Raw genomic sequence first — 15,895 nt, 5'->3', positions numbered from 1 at the left:
GCTACTCCTCGGAGGCTCTTATTTGCTGAAAGGGTGGGGGGAAAAATGGGGGGACCCAGTTCTGCAGACTTTTTTTAGGTTTGCCAAGGTGAAGAGAAATGAGATCTCTGGTACCTTGGCAAAAGGGTACCAGAGAAGGGGCAAACCAAGTGACTGATGCCTTAAAGCAACACATGCTCATAAGGAACCACCTGAGTAGGATGCTGAGATTTCTGAGCTTTCAAGATTTCCCTGTATAAAGGATTTTAGTGGTCTGTACTTTGAGGAGATGGGATATCTACCCTCCTGGCAAGCAGGGCTTCCTCCTCTCAAATCCCTGTATCCATCCATCTCAAAGTAACTCAGTGCTGTGGGGTGGATACTGGCAATGCCCATCAGTGGCTGAAGGAGAGGGAAAACATGCCTCTCTGAGGCTGTGTGTCCCCTCTGAGTGGAGGAGAAATATTTGTTATTCGAACCAAGGCTCATAAAATTAGATGCTGTCTCCTTGGAAAACATGCCTCTCTGAGGCTGTGTGTCCTCTGAGTGGAAGAGAAATATTTGTTATCCAAACCAAGATTCATAAAACTTGATCCTGTCTCCTCCTAGTTACCAGGAATGGCTTTTCCATTAAGTGCTTGTGATACCACTGGGCTGTGACCCTTGAGAGCCCAGGGGTGCCTGTAAGTGCTGATAAACACGGGGAATTTCAGGTCTTCAGCCAGAGCCAGGGCTGTGTCTTTCTCCCCTGTACAGAAGGCCTGCCTTGTAGGACTCTTGCTCCAGCAAAGCCCTTGATATAGGAAGGACAGGCAATGGGGGAAGAGTTGCAAGGCAAGAAGGTTTTTTTGGTGGTGGATTTCAGAGGCAGGTTGGTGGAATGGAGAGCGGAACAGCAAGCAGATAAATACATGTAGTGTTAGCATCTGCTAGGTAGGTAGGGCTTTTTGAGTTGTCTGACCTGGGTTACTTGCTTGCCCTTCAGCTTAACCAGAGGTCTGGTTAATTGCCATCTACATTTTGGAATCGGCCCGAAAAGGACAACCAGCTTGTAGAACAAAAGGCCAGTGGTGGTAGTGGTGTATGTCGTGTCTCATGGGGGAGAGCTCTCTTGCTTACTTGAGTTTTAATTCAAAAGCACAACTAGAGTGTGAAAGCCAAATGGCTGCCCTGGTGGCTGTCTCCTTCTAGTTACCAGGAATGGCTTTTCCATTAAGTGCTTGTGATACCACTGGGCTGTGACCCTTGAGAGCCCAGGGGTGCCTGTAAGTGCTGATAAACACGGGGAATTTCAGGTCTTCAGCCAGAGCCAGGGCTGTGTCTTTCTCCCCTGTACAGAAGGCCTGCCTTGTAGGACTCTTGCTCCAGCAAAGCCCTTGATATAGGAAGGACAGGCAATGGGGGAAGAGTTGCAAGGCAAGAAGGTTTTTTTGGTGGTGGATTTCAGAGGCAGGTTGGTGGAATGGAGAGCGGAACAGCAAGCAGATAAATACATGTAGTGTTAGCATCTGCTAGGTAGGTAGGGCTTTTTGAGTTGTCTGAACTGGGTTACTTGCTCGCCCTTCAACTTAACCAGAGGTCTGGTTAATTGCCATCTACATCTTGAAATTGGCCTGAAAAAGGACAACCAGCTTCTAAAACCAGAGGTCTGGTTAATTGCCATCTACATTTTGGAATCGGCCCGAAAAGGACAACCAGCTTGTAGAACAAAAGGCCAGTGGTGGTAGTGGTGTATGTCGTGTCTCATGGGGGAGAGCTCTCTTGCTTACTTGAGTTTTAATTCAAAAGCACAACTAGAGTGTGAAAGCCAAATGGCTGCCCTGGTGGTGGGAGTCTTGCTCAAATGGAAGTGGGATGCATTTTCCCCTTTCTGCACTTATTCCTCTGCATCAGTTCGTAAAGATGCAAAATAAGCTGCAGCTGTCTGCTAAATTTTCTTCAATACAAGCCAAATTTACTGTTTTTGTTTGTTTAAACTAGAAAGATTTGAGCTTAAGTCTTGGTATCTTTTGCTCTTCAATGGAGTAACGACTTGTAGACCCAGCGGGGACACCAAACCTTTCCACCCTAGCCACGTGCTCCTAAAACTAGAGATAGCAAAATCTCTCTGCTAATTTTCAGTTTAGTATTGAGTATTTGTCTCCAAAATTTGCAATAGGGAAACATTTCTCCATCCCTCCAATCAGCTTGGACTTCAAGCATGAGGCAACTTTTGTCTCCTCTGTTTCATATCTAATATGCTCTTTTTCCCAGGTGACCCTCCACGAGCTTCTGTCTGGCTTTACCAGTGTGGCCTCTACTTGCTGATAACGGGTTTGGGGAAGGCTGTGATTAGCCTCGTTGTGTTCATCCCTGGTTTGACAAAGGTAAGTTCCTGAGCTGTAATTTTTCCAGCTGCAGCTGTGTGGGCTGTTTCTTGTCAGCTTTGCCTTACTGGTCGTCCCCATCATCATAGGTCTTTAATCCTTATGACTTGTTGATATCTCTCTAATAATTAGGCGTTACTTAATTTTGGGAAAACATGCCTTTTGTAGCAGTTTGGCTTTTGCTAGTCAAAAGCTAGTGGAATAAGGTGCTGCTTTAATTATCTTTTCCGTCCTTGGAAGGATAAAATGGGCTGGGCTGGCAGCTGAGCTACTTGAGTTCAGCCAGAGGATTTTTACATTGTCTGGTCAAGTCAGTTCATGTTGGTGTTTCATGATCCCATACCTAAGCTAGGGGGACTCCCAGGGGTTAATTTGGGAAGAACTATCCAAGTAGTATGTTGTCTTTCCGCTCCCCAGCTGCTTCTGTGTTGTAGTTTGTGCAATGGTAGCTGTGTTGATTGTGAGTTTCTCTTTTAAAAAATAAAAACTAATAATCTGTGGCACTTGTAGCCACGTACCTGGTGGTGGGTAGGTTTGATGGGTATAAAAATCAATTCTGGGAGTCAATGGGTAACTCCAGTTTTGAGGGCGTTTAGACAGAGTGCCTGGTACCTCACAGGCTGATGTGACTTGACCAAAGAGTTATTTACAGCAATCAGGGAGCACTTATCTGCTCCTTGTTAAGGGCTTGTGCTTCAAACCCAGTAGCCTGCTGTCCTCAGATTTGGACATGAAATGTGTTGTTCAGCAGCACGCACTGATAGATTGAGAGATGCTGCTGGATTCCTCTCCACGCTCATGGCTGGTGTCCTTATTTTCCAGCGAGGCTTCAAGGAGCCACGGAAAGTCCCACCAGTTGTTTTGATCTGTAGTTACACTGAAAGACTAGCAGCCCTTCTGTCTTGCTCTGTACAAAATCAGATGTTTGGCAGCTGGGCTGAAAGAATAACCCGTGTCATCTTTCGAAGAGCTGGGCTAAAGCAAAAGCTGCAGACAGAGCCCTGGCTGTAGGAGGCTGCTGGTGTAGGAAGGCAAGCAGTTTGCAGCAAAGATTTCACAACAGAGGTCTTCAAATAATGTCTCTAAATGCTTTCTCTTCTGCAGCTGCAGCAGATCTTCCTGGGTTACATCTCAGATCCTGGGCTGGAACTCATCGTGGTTGTGATTGTTGTGCCTTTTATAGTCAATGTAAGTGATGCCTCTGCAAGTGCTGGGTGGGGTGGTTTGGAAATCATGGTCCTCCATCAACAGGGAGCATGTACAGAAACTGGCTTGGGGCAGCCTCGAGTCATTGAAGTGGCTGAGACAGGGTGGAGGGGAGTGGAAACAAATATATTTATGGCCACAAATGCACAAATCTGTCACTACTGCCCTGCCATGGTCGTAATTCCCACTCCCTTGTCCAAGCTGCTGGGTGGCTGACTCTTTCACTCCTTGAGGAAAGCTTGGCCACGTTAGCTGAGGGCTGCATCTCAGCAGCAAGTTACAGGCAAGGGGATGCCCCAAAGCTCTTTATGTTCCTATAGGATGGTTTGTCAGTGGTGACCTCTGGCAACTTGTCAGTCCAGCCATTTGGCCAGGCTTCAAATTGTATTACAGCAAGGCAAGGTGTTCAGGTGACCCAAAACTGCTGTTCTCCTCCAAACATGTTTGGCAAAACCTCGTGAAAGCTCAGCTTTTTTCCTGGTGCCCCTGATTCTGGGTAATCCTTGACCTGCTGCTCAGTTCCTGCTAAGATGGGAAGTGAGAACAAGGTGTTAGTATTCAGATGCCCCCTGGACAAGGAGAGAGTTGGACTCTTTTCAGCTCGTACCATGAGTATTGCAGTGGATGCAGCGTTGGCAAAGTTGAGGCTACCTGCCTCTGCTACCAGCTTCTCTCTCTGCCACCTCAGATGGCATTTTTTTATTTGAAAGCAAACTCTGGTTCTCAAAGAGCTGACTGGGTACTGGTGCAGACAGAGCAGATGAACGTTGGATGGAGCTTGGTTTGATGGTTATTTTCTGGTGGAAGTTTGAAGTCATAGAATCATCTAGGCTGGAAAGGACCTTTTAAGATCACCAAGCCCAACTGTTAACATAACACTGAAAACTCACCACTAAACCATTTCCCTCAGTACCACATCTACCCATCTTTTAAATACATCCAGGGATGGTGACTCAACCGCTTTCCTGGGCAGCCTGTTCCAATGGTTGATAACCCTCAGGCTATCTTAGTCTTTTTACTCTGGGTTTTCAACAACTATGGAATCAACAGGATTTATATGAGAAGGGACCTCAGGAATTCATCTTGTCCAACCCTCATGGACACACCAGATGCAGGGTTAATTTGGATATTAAATTAGGTTGACCAAGGCTGCCTATCTGGGGAAAAAAGGAGGAAAAAGCAGCTGTGATTGAATTACTTTGGTCTCTGCAATCTATTCATGCAACTTCTTTCTCCCCAAGGCCGCTATGTTCTGGGTTGTGGACGGCTGGATCATGAGGAAACACAAGCAGAAGAACACCCTGGACATCAATGGATCTATAGAAACTTCTCAGGCTAGGTGGACTGAGGATTCTCGGGTAAGACCAAGGATGCCCTGTGTTTGAGACCAATCTGCAAGACTGTGGTGTGGTTGGTGGGCTTTACCACAGCTGTGAAACATGCCATCACGTTGCCTAATCCCCTTCATGAACGTGGGGGATGAGCCTGCAAAGCCAAACAAACTTTTCATGTGTGCAGCTGAGGTCAACAGAGGGGTGTTTCCTGGGAGGGTCTCACCCTGTCTGACAATGAAGAATATCTTAGACTCTGTTGAAATATTTCCCTAAATGATGACAGTCTCTGGTGGGGTATGAGCTAGCTTCTGCACAGACCTGTGGGGCCTTGTTGGAGTGGCAGCCTGAAGCTGGTGGGTACCTCTGCCCTGTCTCTTCCAAATTACCCATTTTTAATTGTAACTAATCTTGGCTTAGAAGGGCGTGCTTTCCTCGCTGTAATTGGAAGCATCCTTTTCTAGAGCACAAGGCCTAGCAAGGGATTCTATTTTGTGTCAGTGTTTGTTTTTTCTGCCAGATGATGGTTCCTTAGCTGTGGGAAGCTGCATTTTTTGTAGTGTGAACTTGACACTTAGAAGTTATTGGGGGGCAGGAAACGCTTCAGTCCCAACAGACTTTGTTCTTATTAATGACACGTGGTTTGCTGGGCAGGTGGTGTCTGTGCTTCTCATCAGCTTTTGGGCAGAGACCAACCTGAGTCACTGGGTTCAATTCCCTTCTTTCCCTGAATACACAAACCCTGTTTCAAAACACTCTGTGAATGACTGCTGATATCCCATAGTTCGCTGGCAAGACTTGCTGAGATAAGAGCTTCTGGTGGTGGCAGGCTGGCTCCTGGAGTAACTTCTGCCAAGGAATTTAGGATGAACAGAAATAGCTCTTGCTCTCTGAAAAGCTCTTTTTATAAAGAATAACTCCTCTTTTGTGCTGATGGGTGGGATGGCCAATTACTGGTGACATTGCAACGCACATGGAGGTGACAGTGTTTAACGGTGTGCTTGGCAGTCTGCACAGCAGCCATGGTCTCCACAGCTCAAGGATGCAGTAGGGAAGTGGCTGACACTCATGGAGACACACTGTCAGAGGAATCCTCCCTCTGGCAGGAAGGCCAGGCAGATGTGAGCAGCTGTTGAGACAAATGAGTCACTCCTTCTGGCCCTGCCTCCAGATAAACAGTTGTAGCTTGGCGGGGTCACCAGAAACATGTGAACGTTGTGCCTCAGGGAGTTTTCTGACTGATGTGTGTGGTGAGGGCATTCTCAAGAAGTCTCTGTTGCTTTGGAGAGAGGAGGGAAGAGGTGTCCAAGCTGGGCACTACCAGTATGTCTTGGTGGTTATGCATCAAAGCTGAGAACTTACACCTAGGATGTGCAGGTGGATTGTCTCTGAACTTGTCCCTGGGTATGGCACAACACCTTGGTGGTGACTGATGTTCGAGAGTGGAACTTCCTCAGGAGAGCTAGGTTGTGGAGGTCTGCTTCAAAAGGTAAAGCTGGTGGTGAAGATCTGCCTTACTGACTGAATGTGCTGGTGTGTTCCTGAAGGTTTAAGATCAGTTAAAATTACACCAGCTCAGAAGTGAGAGTGAGGAGGCAACATCTGTAGTTGAGACACCAACCTCCTTCCCAGCCTTCTGAACCTGAACTTGCAGCATCCAATCCCATAGATGGTGGTGGCTGTGGATACACAGATGGCGGTGTAGTTACTGGTCCCCCATGGAAATGGAGCTGGCCCCCTGCCTTCTAGTTTTTCTCAGACAAATTTCTGCTGAGACCTTCAGTGTCCAGGTCATCTGTCCATCTTGAAACCCTCTGAGCCATCACTGCAGTGGAGCTCCCAAGGGGATTGGTTCATACCTGGAGCAGTCTATGGAGACTGCCTCCTTCCTGCTCAGACATGTTCTGGTGCCTCTGGCCCAACAAATAATTTGGGCAGAGAAAGAAGATAATGAAGACGTAGAGAAATGGGTGACCTGCTTTTCCAATCCTGCTTCTTGGCACTGGGCCTCAATCAACTCATGGGATTGACACGGAGGCTTCCACTTCATCTGTCAACATTTTAGGCTATAAATCAAAGACCGTGTTGGTTGGCTGGGCCTTATAGCTGGATTGGCTGGAATTTAGGCTCAAAAAAGAGAAAATAATGGATTTTCTGGGCTGGTTGCTGCTAATAACCTGTTCAAGTGGAGGAATTTCTTCCTTCCCTGCTGCCCAGCAGAGGAGGAAGGAGGGGGGCTGAGAAGCATCTGCACAGGGCAGAGCTGGCTGGGGCTAATGTGTCCCGCCGTTTATCAGGGTTCATCAGGGCTGTCTGGCAGCAGGCGCCAACAGCTCCCCATCATGCTGCCTTCTTGAATTTCAACCCTCTGCCTATCTTGCCAGTAGAGAGTGTCCTTATTTTCCCTTGAACTAGCAGTTTGTGTTTGGGAAAGGAAGGGGGGGAGAGGAAGGAGAATGGAGAGAAGGGGCTGAAGTTAACCTGTTCAACACCCACACTTGCTATTTATGCTAGGGACAGCAGGAAAACTCAGCTCTGTCCTTGGCTTGGTAGACCAGCTGGGTGGCAAGAGGAAACCCAGCAACCAGGAATCTTGCCACCCATGTCACTTACCAACTCTGTGGCTGCAGTGTAGACCAAAGAGCTGGCACCTTCTTGTGGGTTTTAAGGCTCTTCTGGTGAGGCATGGATGGGACCGTGGGCCCTTGCTTATAACGAGGCAAAGGCTGAGCTCTTTTACACTGAAATCTTGAAAGGGACAAACTCACTCTTATGGCTGGAAGAATTTCACTGTTCCTTCCAAGTCAGCCTTAAAGCTTTCTGTTGTTTCAGACTTGTGCTCTGTCTTGGTCTTCACACAGTGGGGGTTTTTTGCCCTCTTGTGGTATGGAAAGATGTCTCTGAGTGCCAGTTTGAGTCCAGTGCTCTCCAGGCCGAGGAAATGCATTCATCTCCATGGCCTTTATTTCTGCTTTGCATGTGTCCTGCTGTTGACCCAAGTTTCTTTTCCTTTGCCCTTGCAAGTGCCAGTAAACTTTAGATCTTATCAGGGATTTCTTTGTTTCCTCCACTTGGGAAAGCAACTCAGTTTTAATAATATTTCATTTGATCTTTTTTGAAGTTGTTTCTATTTTTTTCCCCAAGGGCGGTTGTGTGAGCTGCTGCTCCTTTTTTGGAGGCTTACATTTCCAGAGACGTGCCTTAAAGCAAAACTTAGTATAACAACAGTGGTAGAAGTGGGAACCATTAGAGTGAAACCAGAGGCTAGTTTAAGGTTGGGACGTAAGCACTTGCTTTTGGTCAGTGTGGACTTCTCCACCTGTTCCAATTCCCTTCATAGGAGTTGTGATTTTTGGCAAATCCCTAGGCTGAAGATGCTGATGAATGCCAATACCTATGTTGCTTGCTTTTAAGTATGGAAGAATACTTCAAGAGCGAGTTTGATTTGCTCATTACTTAGCTGATTTTTAAATAGCTCAAGGTGAACTGAGGTGCCTTACGGGGAAACTAAACTAAACTAAGATGGGCATAAAGGTGCCTCTGGAAGAAGGTTCTCCCACCCTGGTGACTCATGGGAACCTATGGAAGCTCAGATGCAGGAGGATGGTGGGATGGTTCCTACTTCTAGACCAGGCTGGTGGAGCTTTAGGCAAACAGGTTTCCATGGCTAGCAAAGAAATGTCCCCAATTCTTTGTTTGACAACCTGTGTCATAGTTATCATTTGCCACTGAGGTGGCTTAGTTATCTAAGGGGGTATCTTGGGGATCTTATCAATGCTTACAAATACTTAAAGGGTGGGTTACAAATACTTAAGAAGGATGGGGCCAGTCTGTTTTTTGAGTGGTGCCCAGGGATAGGACAAGAGGAAATGGGCACAAACTTGAATATAAGAAGCTCCACCTAAACATGAGGAGGAACCTCTTTCCTGTGAGGGTGGCAGAGCCCTGGAACAGGCTGTGCAGAGGTGGTGGAGTCTCCTTCTCTGGAGACATTGAGAACCCACCTGGACAAGTTCCTGTACAACCTGCTGTGGGTGGACCTGCTATGGCAGGCGGGTTGGACTAGATGATCTCCAGAGATCCCTTCCAACTGTGGTGATTCTGTGGTTTGAAGGATCTGCTTGGATGGAGTACCAAACCAGTAGGCAGCCTCTTCCCCCAGACTGGAGAGGTTAGCAGGGCACGTGGGCAGCCGTGTTTCGGTAGCGTGACTCATGTTGTTTTGCAAGCTGCTGGCCTCCTGGTGTGGGGAGGAATGCATGAAGTATTTGAGGACCGCTGAGTGAGACAGTAGCACATTGTCCTGAGACTGGGAAACCGTGCTCCGTCCCCAGCTGTGCCACTGACCTGCTGTGATCCTGACCTGGATGCATCTGCAGGGGAAGTGCTTTGCCCAAGTTGTGCTGAAAACTCCCAAACTGGAGTTTGGCTCGAAAACCGTATCTACAGGAGGGTATGTCCCATGACTGTCACAGCGATGAGGTGCTGTCTTGTGATGGAGCTCCTCAGGGAATTGTGAAAAGGTTGCTGGGGGCCTGTTGGCTCGAGCAGCTCTGTGAGCTGTACAGTGGGCAGGTAGCAGCCTGAATGGGTCTGGATGCTCTAAATTCAGTGCCTGCTCTGTCATCCACGCTTGGCTGCAAGGAGATGTGAGTTTTCAGCTGAAACCCACCGAAATTACCAGTTCATTAGGCCCCAGAACTGGCCTGTTGCAGCCTGTCAGAGCTCAGGGAGTTTATAGTGCTGTGTGTGACTAACCACCTACCCATTTTTTCATGGTTCAACAGCATCACAATATTAATATGATAAACAGAGGAAATCTTCACTTGGAAGAGATGGAAACTTTCCACCTTTTTTCAGTGCATGTCTTGAACCAAAAATTCCTTGAGACCAACTGCGGGGGGGGAAGAGGGGAAAGAGAGCTTAATCTGATCTACTGCTATCCTTGGAGTGTTTGACATGCTGCTGTGAAGATAAAAAACCATCAAGTTGGTGGGGCTGGAGCGTGCGTGAGGGTGGGGGGGAAATCTTTCCCTGCGGCTCTTCTGCTCCTTTGAAGTCATTGACTCATTGGAGTATGTTTTTCCTGTTTGTTCATTTTGTTGCTGTGGTGACTGGCCCCGTGGTGCTGCTGAAGAGCTAACCAGTGGAGGGCATGTTAATTCACCACTGTGCATGGAGATCGCCACTGATAAGACTAGTTTTCCCCATGTTCCTCTCTTTTTAGTCTGGAGAAGAGAAGGCTGAGGGGGGATCTGATCAATGCCTATAAATACTTAACAGGAGGGTGTCAAGAGGATGGGAATAGTCTCTTTTAAGTGGTGCCCAGGGATAGGACAAGAGGAAATGGGCACAAGCTTGAATATAAGAAGTTCCACCTAAACATGAAGAGGAACTTCTTTCCTGTGAGGGTGGCAGAGCCCTGGAAGAGGCTGCCCAAGGAGGTGGTGGAGTCTCCTTCTCTGGAGACATTCAAAACCCACCTGGACAAGTTCCTGCGCAACCTGCTGTGGGTAGACCCTGAGACCTGCTTTGGCAGGGGGGTTGGATTAGATGATCTCCAGAGGTCCCTTCCAACCCCATATCATTCTGTGATTGATTCTGTGAACATTGGGCTCTGGGAATGATGGAGCTGTTGGGAACACTGTGTGGGAATGCACTATCCCTTGAGTTGTGCCTTTGAGCTGGAAAGCTGTTGCCGTGGGTCACACAGGAGGAAGCTTCATAGTGCATTGGTTCAGTCTTTGGAGCAAAGCGGGGTCAGATGGGGCTGAGGCTTGGGTGGGAGATCTACACTGCTTGGCTGGAGGAAGCTCCTGCCCCTTGTCCTGGCATCAGCCATGAACTAATGATGCTGTTTGGGTTCTCTGAGCAAGTGGAGAAGGGGGAAAGGGCTGTTGGTGTTGCTCATCTAGGCAAATAAAACTGGAGGCCTTTGATTGATTGTGCTGTTAGGTCCCTCTGTAGTGTTGGGTGCTGAGGTGCCAGGGACCTGGCCAAGGTTGTGATGTGGATGACTAGCGTTTACCAGAAATCCCATGGTTCAACTGAGCTCCTGAGCACTGCTGAGCATGACACAAGCTGTAGCACAAGGGCTGACTGCACTCCAGCTGTCCTTAGAAGTTAGCTGCTGTCAGGGGTAATGACAGTAGGGCTTCTCTTGCCCAAAACTGGGGTTTTTGAGGTAGGATGGGGTTCAGGAAATAATCTATGAAGCCATGAATATTACCCATGCAAAGCACTCGTCCCTCCAGCCTGCTGGCTGGCATTGGGTTGCAGCTCTTCTGCTGTCCGTGTGGCCGTAGCCCAAGTAAAATCCGGCCTTTTTCCTCTTCCAGATGATGTGGCTGGAGGATGTCCCACGCGTGGCTCTGTCTGCATCGTGCAAACGTTCCGGGCCGGTGGCAGCCAGTTAGCTCAAAAGAGCCTGTTGGTAGCTTCGAGTCTGAAGTTAGCTACTGAGAGTGTAGGTGTCCCTGAAGGCAATGGGCAGCCTCTTGATCGTGGAGCAAAGCTGTGGGCTTTCTTACTTGGGAGAGGTACCAGTGAGAGGGCCCAGTGCTCTGTTTTGGCTCCCACAATTGAGGCTGAGCCAGGAGCTGCTGTGCCAGGGAGAAATAAGATGCTACCAGGCTAGGACAGCACTCCTGAGCTTGCTGGCCATGGTTGAAGCTGCCTTTGTAGCTCTGCTTGCTCTCCTGGCTGAGCTTTGGAGGTAGCAAGCAGCTGGGGGCCTGGGAAAAGGTCTACATTTGGTGCAGCTGTTTGCAAAATATGTGGCCTAATTTTTGTATGTCTCCACGGAGGCTGCAGCCTGGCCCGATCGTGCCTGTCTATGTCTGAGTCCTGTCCCATGGTGAACAGAGTTCTGTTCTTGAGGGGAGGGGTGGGATGGTGGGACACCAGATCATCATAGCATCTGTGCCCAAAACTGTCTGGTGGCTGGTGGAGAGATGGTCAAGTTGACCTTGAGACCTTTCCCATCTGCTGGAGAGGATTAGATCTTGGAGCAGACCCCTGCAGGGGTGCTTGTCCCCTTGAGCAAGCAGTATCAAGAAGAGATGAGAACTTTCACTCCATCAGCATCTGTCTGTTTTCCTTTCTAGCTGTTACTGTCTCCAGACACGGATTTTGATCAGTCTGAAAGCGACCAGGATATTTTGGGACTCCAGGGAAGGAACCGGAAGATGAAGCAGCCCAGATATCAAGTGGTCATCTGACAGCACCGAGACAAGGGAGCTGGAGAAAGGGAAGCAGCACCGTGTTCCTCGAGCCGGACGAGAAAGGGCAGGATGGGGAATGCCAGTTGATCCCTATGGATCTGCAGAGTTCCTTTTGCTGCCTTCATCTTCTGCAGTTGTCGTCTTTGGGGTGGTGGTTGGGCATCCTGTACAGGCTTGAGTAGCATCTGCCTGACCCTGACTGGTACGTGTGCAGGCACGGTGAGGTTAGGGGCAGGGGTATGTCCTTCCCCTGGTTGGCCCACCCCCTGGGTGTTATGGTTTGTCAGGGCTAGAGACTGTAATCAAAAGATTGTCTGCCTTTTTTTATAGGGAGGAGAAAAAAAATAGATTTATTCTGTACTACCTGATCTGTGATACTTTTATAGGCACAATACTCCAAAAAATTGGTTTGCGATATGTATTTAAATGTCTTGAAATAGGAAGATTGTGTCAGTGGATCTGATGCTTTTTACGGTTTTTAAAAGAAATGCAATAAATACTTGACCTAAAACTGCTTCATAATTGAAGTGTTTCCACGTGCTTAAGGTTTTGCAAGACCCAAACATTGTGAAGTGGATCTGTTGAAATCTTTCCTGAGCAGTTCCTCACAGGGCGGGCTGCCTTTCTGTAACTGGGCTATCCCTGCAGAAAGAGTTGAGCCATGGTCCTTCGTGTGAGTCACTTCAAGCAAAGCCATCAAGATGCAAAGCCGTGATGCTGCAGCATCAGCCTGTGGCCACTCTGGACCAGAACAGACTCTGAGATGGATCCCAGTTGTCATCTTACAAGTGAGTGTTCACTAGGAACTAGAAGTTGACTATTTTCACCTAGTTTAAAATAAACATATTTTTGGAGAGGTGATTCTTCTACTTTACTCTGCTCTGGTGAGACCTCACATGGAGTATTATGTGCAGGTCTGGAGCCCTCTGTATAGGAAAGATATGGACCTGATGGAGCGGGTCCAGAGGAGGGCCACTAAAATGATCAGGGAGTTGGAGCCCCTAAGCTATGAGGACAGGCTGAGGGAGCTGGGGTTGTTCAGCCTGGAGAAGAGGAGGCTCCGGGGAGACCTAATAGCGGCCTTCAAGTACTTGAGGGGGGCCTACAGGAAGGCTGGGGAGAACCTGTTTACAAAGGCCTGTAGTGACAGGACGAGGGGCAATGGCTTCAAGCTGGAGGGGAGCAGATTTAGATTGGAGATTAGGAGAGGGTTCTTCACTGTGAGGGCAGTGGAGCACTGGAACAGGTTGCCCAGGGAGGTGCTTGAGGCCCCATCCCTGGAGATATTCAAGGTGAGGCTCGATGAGGCCCTGGGCAACCTGGTCTAGTTGGGGGTGTCCCTGCTGACTGCGGGGAGGTCGGACTAGATGGCCTTTGGAGGTCCCTTCCGGCCTGGGCAATTCTATGATTCTCTATATAAAAACTCTGCAGGACTCCATTCAAAAACTAGATCTGAAGATTCAACTGAAGCCCCATTAACTAGCCCTGATGTTCTGGGTGTAAGGGAAAGGCCTCAGGTGGGGACTGCTGTAGGAGAAGACCCCTGGGTCATGCCGGATCCTGGCTCCAGATGTGAGGTGGAGGGCTTTGCCCTTCCTCCCTTGTTAACACACAGTATTCATCTATAAACACACAAAAATGCAAACCACTTCGCAGCCCTCCAGGGGAGTGAGAGAGCACGGAGCAGCTGCGTAGCGTGGTCCCAGACTGGGTGCAGACACACAGCTGTGGTGTCCAAATGGTGGATTGTCCTCAGAGCAGGGCCTGACCCAGGGTCCACTGAACCAATAGACCCAGCTGAACCACAGACAGGTCCAAGATGGTCCCCAGAAGTGTTGGGTGGGAAAAGAAAATTCCTTCCATCCCTTGTGTTTTCTTGGGTAAAATATTCCTTATTCAAGAGAAAATAAAGGATTGGGGTTTTTTGAACTTGGATGGCTTTTGACTTTTAAATCTGAGCTGAGACTGTTGAAGATGTTTGGGTTTTGTGGGGTTTTCTGGGTTTGTGCTTTTTTTTCCTTAACTTCAAAGTAGTTTAGAAGCAGTAGATGGGACTCAGACTTGCAGGGTCCTTGGTGGACTACCTGGCTGCTCTTGTAGCTGTGCAGCCTTGTGCTGCATCTCTGGAAATAAAGCCCCTTTTTTTTTTTTGCTTCTTCCTTATTTAACTTAAACCCTACTTGTGCTGGTGTGTCAAATGGCTTTTGGAACACATGGCACACGACTCTCCAAAGAGATCACTTCTGTTGCTTAGTGAAATCAGTTTCACAATGCAACTTTTGCTTGTCTGGCAGAGTTCTGTGCTGGAATAACTCCTGGGCTGTTTCAAGTCTTGACTGAAAATAGATTAAAACAGCTGCCCTGTTAGAAATTTGCTCCCTGTTTTGAGGAGTACTGCTATTTTGGGTTTTGTTCTTGCTATGGGGCTGTGTAGAGCAATGCTGCTGCAGTGTGTGAAGGGTGCAAATTCACCCACAGCAAAGTCCTTCTTCTGAATTAGAAGGTGAGTGATGTGGTCTTCATCTTAGCCCTCAGCTGAGGCTGGCTGAGAAGGCAAGAGCAGGGCAAGTACGATGGGGGAAGGTCATCCCTGCTGAGCATTGTGCAGCCAGTGCTGATTCAGGAACCCTAAATTCAGGAGCCCTGTTCCCTCCCTTGTCTGAAATGATGTGTAATTGATTCCTTTTCACTCCGAAGTGATTGCTCAGCCCTCATTCCTGAGCTATCTGAGCAGCTTCCAATCTCTAACTGTATCACCGCAAAACTAAGTGCTCCATGATGCTCTTAGAGATGAGAACAAATGTGGTGCCTTTATGTGCACTGCCTGGGAGCTCTCTGTGCTACAGCACAGGAAGGACATGGACCTGTTGGAAGGAGTCCAGTGGAGGCCATGAAGATGATGAGAGGGCTGGAGCCCCTCTATAGTGAGGACAGGCTGAGAGAGTTGAGGTTGTTCAGCCCAGGGGAGAGAAGGCTCTAGGGTAGACCTTAGAGACCCTTCCAGTGCCTAAAAGGCCTACAGGAGAGGTGGGGAGGGACTTTCTATCAGCGAGTGGAGTGATAGGATGAGGGATAATGGTTTTAAACTGAAAGAGGGGAGATTTAGATTGGGTATTAGGAAAAAATTCTTTACTGTGAGGATGGCGAGACACTGCAACGGATTGCCCAACGAAGCTGTAGATGCCCCATCCCTGGAGGTGTTCAAGGCCAGGCTGGATGGGACTTTGAGCAACCTGGGCTAGTGGGAGGTGTCCCTGCCCATGGCAGGGGGTTAGAACTAAATGATTTTCAAGGTCCCTTTCAACCCAAACAATTCTGTAACTGTGAGGACCAAGGCTGGACACATTTTCCATCTGAGAGAGGGAGGTGTTGTGATGCCCCCTTTATAGATGGGGAAAGCTCAACTTTAGGATCTGTGACCTGCCTTTGCTCTTACTGCTCTTGAGCAGCAGAAACACAAGCTCAGATTTCCCATGTCCTATGGTGCTGTATTTAAAGGCTGGACTGGTCTTCTCTATGTAGTTAAATTCTCAGTTTAATGTGGGAGTAGACCCCTAGGGCCTGTTCACATCACATGCTTCTTGCTTCCTACCCAGTGTATCGAGGCTGAAGGACATCATTGACCTTTCATTTTCTGCTGAAATTACTTTGGTTCCCAACCTATTGTTGTCTTGTGAGTGGTTTTCTTTCAGCCACCTGGTAACATGAGCTTGTCCAGTAGCATAAAACATACATAACCTTAGCTTTAAAACTTGTTTTATCTTCCCCAAATGAAAGCTTCACTGCAGCG

At 48.2% G+C, this 15,895-nt stretch overlaps 1 protein-coding gene across 1 annotated transcript in view; it reads left to right on the top strand.

The window, feature by feature from the left end:
* The window catches only part of LOC106892128 (store-operated calcium entry regulator STIMATE-like), a 31,394-nt gene extending 18,849 nt beyond the window's left edge, over positions 1–12,545 (top strand). Inside the window, exons 5-8 of the mRNA XM_014949068.1 lie at positions 2,233–2,345; positions 3,450–3,533; positions 4,793–4,909; positions 11,989–12,545. Coding sequence (XP_014804554.1) covers positions 2,233–2,345; positions 3,450–3,533; positions 4,793–4,909; positions 11,989–12,102 — 428 coding nt within the window. The 3' untranslated portion in view covers positions 12,103–12,545. The remainder of the gene's footprint in view (positions 1–2,232; positions 2,346–3,449; positions 3,534–4,792; positions 4,910–11,988) is intronic.
* The last annotated feature ends 3,350 nt before the right edge of the window (positions 12,546–15,895 follow it).

This window comes from Calidris pugnax, unplaced genomic scaffold, assembly GCF_001431845.1.
Source record: "Calidris pugnax isolate Ruff unplaced genomic scaffold, ASM143184v1 scaffold125, whole genome shotgun sequence".
In the NCBI taxonomy this organism is placed as follows: domain Eukaryota; kingdom Metazoa; phylum Chordata; class Aves; order Charadriiformes; family Scolopacidae; genus Calidris; species Calidris pugnax.
This window is presented reverse-complemented; position numbering and strand designations above follow the sequence as displayed.